This window comes from Plectropomus leopardus, chromosome 22 (assembly GCF_008729295.1).
Source record: "Plectropomus leopardus isolate mb chromosome 22, YSFRI_Pleo_2.0, whole genome shotgun sequence".
In the NCBI taxonomy this organism is placed as follows: domain Eukaryota; kingdom Metazoa; phylum Chordata; class Actinopteri; order Perciformes; family Serranidae; genus Plectropomus; species Plectropomus leopardus.
In genome coordinates this window covers 14,168,644-14,174,118 of record NC_056484.1, presented here as the reverse complement: position 1 = coordinate 14,174,118, position 5,475 = coordinate 14,168,644, and the positions used below count along the sequence as shown (strand labels likewise).

The 5,475-nt window shown below is 38.8% G+C and overlaps 1 protein-coding gene across 1 annotated transcript; it reads left to right on the top strand.

Annotated features, from left to right (window-relative positions):
- The first annotated feature begins 324 nt into the window (after nucleotides 1-324).
- Nucleotides 325-5,166, top strand: LOC121961702 (peroxisomal N(1)-acetyl-spermine/spermidine oxidase-like). Its single transcript, XM_042511765.1, has 10 exons — nucleotides 325-478; nucleotides 1,386-1,562; nucleotides 2,105-2,235; nucleotides 2,362-2,549; nucleotides 2,732-2,913; nucleotides 3,524-3,693; nucleotides 4,370-4,455; nucleotides 4,558-4,676; nucleotides 4,793-4,947; nucleotides 5,029-5,166. Exons 1-10 carry the CDS (start codon nucleotides 325-327, stop codon nucleotides 5,164-5,166), a joined length of 1,500 nt encoding a protein of 499 aa, XP_042367699.1.
- Nucleotides 5,167-5,475: the final 309 nt, after the last annotated feature.

Sequence of the window (5,475 nt, the reverse complement as noted above, 5' to 3'; positions counted from 1 at the left end):
AAACTTGGGAAGAAGGCAGTGAGAAAAAAAAGAAAAAATACCCCCAAAATAGCAAGAAATAAGTACAAGAAAATTGCCTGAAAATTAGTTTAAAAAAAAAAAACAAGGCAAAAACAAGGCAAACAAGACTTGGAGTAGACTAACTGTGTGTGTTTAACAAACCCTCCTATAACCTCGAGGGCAGTTCTGCACTCCCTCATAACCTCAGAAACCGACATGCTTTCATCATCTCAGGTGCAGTCACTCACCGACACACACTCCCTCTCACTACAGTATTGTCAGCTGTCTGCAGAGTCAATTGTATGCATTAGTACTAATACAGCTATGTCTATGAGTGTGAACGCTAGAGTGGTTATCATAGGATGCGGAATATCAGGTATAGCAGCGGCACAACGGCTCGTTAACGCTGGATTTCGTCGCGTGCGGATACTTGAAGCTACTGCAAGAAGCGGAGGAAGAATAAAAACCTGCAGAATGGGTGAGCAACAATTTACTGTAAAATATGAAGTTGATCTGACTTAAAATAATCTTGGAAACCGATTGCCTTGAAAAGGAAGAGTAAAAGTTACTAGAAATCTTTTTATTTATGTTTACATTATGTGTAAGTGCCTACATTTAGGCAACTTAAAATTTAGCTGTATTTACTTCATTTTGTGAAGTTGTTGAAACTTAAAAAAGACAAGTGAAGTTGATCTTTCTAAGTGTTGGCAGCTTCAGTGAAAGTCTGACTTAACTTGATCATGATGGAGAGGACTTTGTCAATGATGCAAGTTCTGTTTTTCGTCCGATGTTGAAAAGTATACAAATATGATTAACTAGTATGGATCTTTCAGAATACAAAATCATAGCACAGTAAACTTGGTTTACTAAAGTTGCTAAAACTTGGAGACTTAATTTAGTTAAACTTGTCATTTTTAAGTTGCAACAACTTTACAAAATTAAGTAAACACAACTAAACTTTAGGTAAACTTAACAGTTAGATATAAAGTAAACATAATTAAGATTAGTAGTTATATTTACTTACATTTTTCAAGGCAATCAGTTTGATTTTTTTAAGGTAAAATCAACTTCAGATTTTAATGTGTAGGCCTCAGGCACCAATATCTTCCGAAGTTTCTTCTTAAAGTTGTTTATAAGAAAGGTCCTAAGAAAAATCTAAGTATGATTCACAACATGTTATTAATCCCAAAAGTTAACAACTGTGTTCTTATGATGATAATTTCACTTGTTAAAAGTTCATGTCCGTTAATTCTAATTAGGTAAATATCCTGCAAATCCCCATAAAAAGGATAAAAAAGCTAAAAAAAAAAAAAAAAACCCCAAACTATCACATTCCATTTTAATAACAATGCATGTCTTTTCTGCAACCACACAATATTTTGCAGGTGATAAAATCCTTGAGTTAGGGGCAAAATGGCTCCATGGACCATCCGAGCAGAATCCTGTGTTTTGTCTGGCCCGAAAATACGGGCTGCTGGATCCAGAGGCCCTCAACCCAGAGAACCAGGCCATGGTCATCAGAGAATGTCCCCCCTTTGTTTACAACGGCTTTACCAGTTCAGGTGAGCAGTCGTTTTAAAATCATCGTGGCCTGACATGATGCATTATTTTAGTTTGCATTATATTTTAGATCAGGCTGTAGTTTGGTCTTTCCTTAATATACAAAGGTTGTGTTATTCTCTGTTTTGGTTGCTAAAATTTGGTATTCATGGAGCAGATTATTTTATCTCTATAAAAAAATAATGATTAGTGTTTTCTTAAAGACAACAGTTTTCAACCCTTTTTTAGGTTCTTCTTCCAACAAAATATGTGTTTTTGCAAACATCTCAGAACAGAACTCTCAAGTAATATAGCTAAAAGTGTATTCTGGATGTTTTCTGTACACTGGTCTAAAAGACGCAAAATAGCCCAAAATCTCAAAATTGAGCAGTGCATGAAAAACTATTTTCACCAGGGTTGTCTCGCCTTAAACATACATACGTACAACATACATACAACATATGAAACCACTATTTTGCATTATTGTATTTAATGACACGTATCTAGTGCCATTGATTAGTGTGATCTGATGGTATTTTATCAGCACTCTGTGTGTCTTGTGCAGGTCGAAAGCTAAATACTGAGGACATTGATCCTGCTACGGAAATGTTTACCGAGTTGTTGTATGAAAGTGGAGAACTTATGATTGAAAGAGGAGATCCCTGGGCCCGTGTGGGAGATTACATACGTTCAAAGGTACGTTTCTCTCAATGACTAAACATTATAATTCTGGATTGTGCTGGAGTATCTCAGATGTTGCTGATAATAATTTACATCTTGCAGTAATAAAGAGTTTATTTTGTTGCCTGCTTTCTTGCACAGGCTAAACAACAAGCTGCAGAGAAGTGGAAAGACATTGATGCAACCAGCAGATCTCTGCGACTGTCTTTGATCAGTAACATTTTAAAGGGGGATGGTATTAATTTGGATCAAAGCATTGATGAGGTGGACCTTAGGAGCTTTTTTGCCATTTACAAGACTTTTCCTGGACTGGACTGTACATTTCCAGGGTTTGCACTCTAACATTGCTTATATTTAGTGGAGCAACTAACTATCACTTCTATAATTAATTTCATTAAGTCATTATTTACTACATTTACATGCAGTACATTACTCAGTCTGTTAATTAAATGACTGTTTCAGAACGTGGGTAAGTGATTGACTAAAAACATAATTTTCTTTTTTCATGCAGAGGCTATGAAGGTCTAATCAAAAACTTGATGTCGGAGCTCCCCAGTGGTCTAGTGACCTACAATAAACCTGTTCGCTGTGTCCACTGGAACAACACAGAACAGAGAGAAAACCCTGTGATGATCGAGTGTGATGATGGGGAGAGGCTCGCCACTGATCACGTCATTGTCACAGTACCTCTAGGTAGATCAGACACAAACATTCACAGTTTGCTAGTAAGACTAGTAAAAAAACGAAAATAAAAAAAGTGCCGGGAAAAAAAGTATTTATTTCAAAGGGTTAAACAGCTTGTGTAAAGCATCTAAATGCAGCATAAGAAAACTGATGTCGATCCAGATATCAAAGGGTTAAAAGATGGGCGGGTACTTTCTATCTCAATGCGTTTGTACCTCTAAAATAGAAAACACAAGTTTTATATTGTTATATTAAGTGGAAATAACATACAATATAGCCAACAGCAAATAGGCTGTTGGTCGCTATGGTGATTTAGCAGAAACTTTAAGCTGCCTGGCAATCTCCCTCCAGCCAGCCGCCACCTTATTTGGATTTTTGCAGTTAAATGTGGAAGTATCATATAGATAAGTCCTCATATCAACATGTGTTAGAGCACACAAAAAACAAATAAAGTAATGCCTTCAAGTAAGCTTTTTTTAAAGACAGCAACTGTATTTAAAATACAAGCAATTTAAACTGTAACAGAAAGCAGTGATTCATATTTTGTATTCTAAATACATAACTTAGATACTTGTACTCCTGATTGTAACCTTTATTCTGGTTTGCTCCATTTGTTCAGGACACCTAAAGAAGCACCAGTCAACCCTGTTCTGCCCTCCTCTCCCTCCAAACAAGTCGCATGCCATCCAAAATATAGGTTTTGGAACAAAAAATAAAATATTTATGGAATTTGATGCACCATGGTGGGATGCTGAATGTGAGGCCATCTACATGGTGTGGGAAGATGAGGTGAGACTTGCAGTCATTGAATAAAGGTGCATATTTACTGTATGTATAACTCTCCTCCTCTGTGGCTCTGCCTGCATGTCTGCAACTCCTTTTACCAAAGAGTAGCGAAAAAATCAAGAGCACTCACTCCGCAGCAAAATCTGGGGACCAAATCATCCCCAGAAGTACACTGCATAGAAAAAACCAACTCCTCAGTCGACTGAGGGGTCTCTGGCTAATGATTCAAATGTCCGACTTTCAAGGGGCAGCCTTAACAAATACAACGAAGACCGAACTTCACATAGGATATGTACAAGCGCTGAAAAACAACACCTGCTGTTTCCAGCTGGGAGAAGGAACGCTTTGGTGGACACATGGCCTTATTAACGTAAAAACCTATTCGAATTTGGTCGGGTAAGAGCAAAATGACCAACCAGTCAACCAACTGACCAGAAGTTTGCAGCCGTACAAGGATGAGCGCTTCTTTGACCAGTGGAACTCACACATCTAGAGTTAAACCCCAGTGTTGAATCAGCTGTCAAAGATTATTCTCAACCACCACAACAGAGACCCGGACCATACAATTCTGTCGAACTCTCCACCCATGTGTTTCCCAAAAAAGTTGCCACTAGTTAGTAAAGAATCAAACATGTACGATCATTTGAGCCGATCTTTTCCCTCTTTTGTCATGATTCAGGATCTCATGATGGACCAAGTGCCAGATATGCAGAGGTCCTGGATGAGGAAGTTGGTGGCCTTCACTGTAGTCAAACCCACTGAGAGGTAAACAACCACACATGCTGTGGCTTGCCTGGCTTGTTTATGATGTATTTACGGAAAAATAACTGGTAAATACATTGATTAGGAATGCAGCCCTGTTTTTAGTTCAAGGTGCGGCCATGTTCTGTGTGGCTGGATGGCTGGGCCTGAGTCAGCGTATATGGAGACACTGTCTGACCAGGAGGTCACACACACCATCACACAACTCCTCCGCAGATTTACAGGTGAGTCTAAAGAAGACACAAGCATCACTTCCTCAGCAGGATCCTTATATTTTCTAAAAGTGTTTCTGAGCCTTTTTAGATCTGTCAGCACTCGCAGACTAACTGTGTGTATGTAGGAAACTCGACCATCACCCCGAGGAGGGTCCTGCGCTCCCAGTGGTTTCATGACCCCTGGACATGCGGATCATACAGCCACACAGAAGATGGTTGGTCAGTGCAGGACTTTCACAACATTATGGAGCCCTTACCTACGAAGGGGGCACAGTCACAGGTACAAAAACATGTTTCATTCACTCTCTTACACGGATACAATTCCCTAACCGCTAACTCACAACACTTGGGTGTGTTTCAGCCTCTGCAGGTGTTGTTTGCTGGAGAGGCTACTCATCCCAGCTGCTATGGCACTGTGCACGGAGCTTTTCTCACTGGATGGAGAGAAGCTGACAGACTCATCTCTCACCACTCCATCAGTCCAGATCAAAAATTGTAAAAGAGGGACACAAAATTTTTTTATTCCCAAAATGTAACAAATTTATACTTATCACCTATTAGATTTTAAAAGGGGAGCTCCACCAGTTTTGCACATCAAAGTCTGCCAACTTCAATGACTGAATATTTGTGTGTGTGTGTGTGTGTGTGTGTATGTATAAATATGTTAAGATTTTGCTTGAGGTAGGTTGTTTTTTCACGTGTTGTGAAAACTTACCCAGACTCTTGCAGCCACAAACTAGCTTATAGCTAAAACATTGCCATTAGCATGCATAAGAAATAAATAAAGATAGACAAGTAATAAGTGTGA

Bases quoted from the DNA above. Each gene is read 5' to 3' on its own strand.
- LOC121961702 (XM_042511765.1), top strand. From the start codon at position 325: ATGTCTATGAGTGTGAACGCTAGAGTGGTTATCATAGGATGCGGAATA. The intron at 479-1,385 runs GTGAGCAACAAT...AATATTTTGCAG, and splicing joins AATAAAAACCTGCAGAATGG to GTGATAAAATCCTTGAGTTA. The intron at 2,914-3,523 runs GTAGATCAGACA...CCATTTGTTCAG, and splicing joins CATTGTCACAGTACCTCTAG to GACACCTAAAGAAGCACCAG.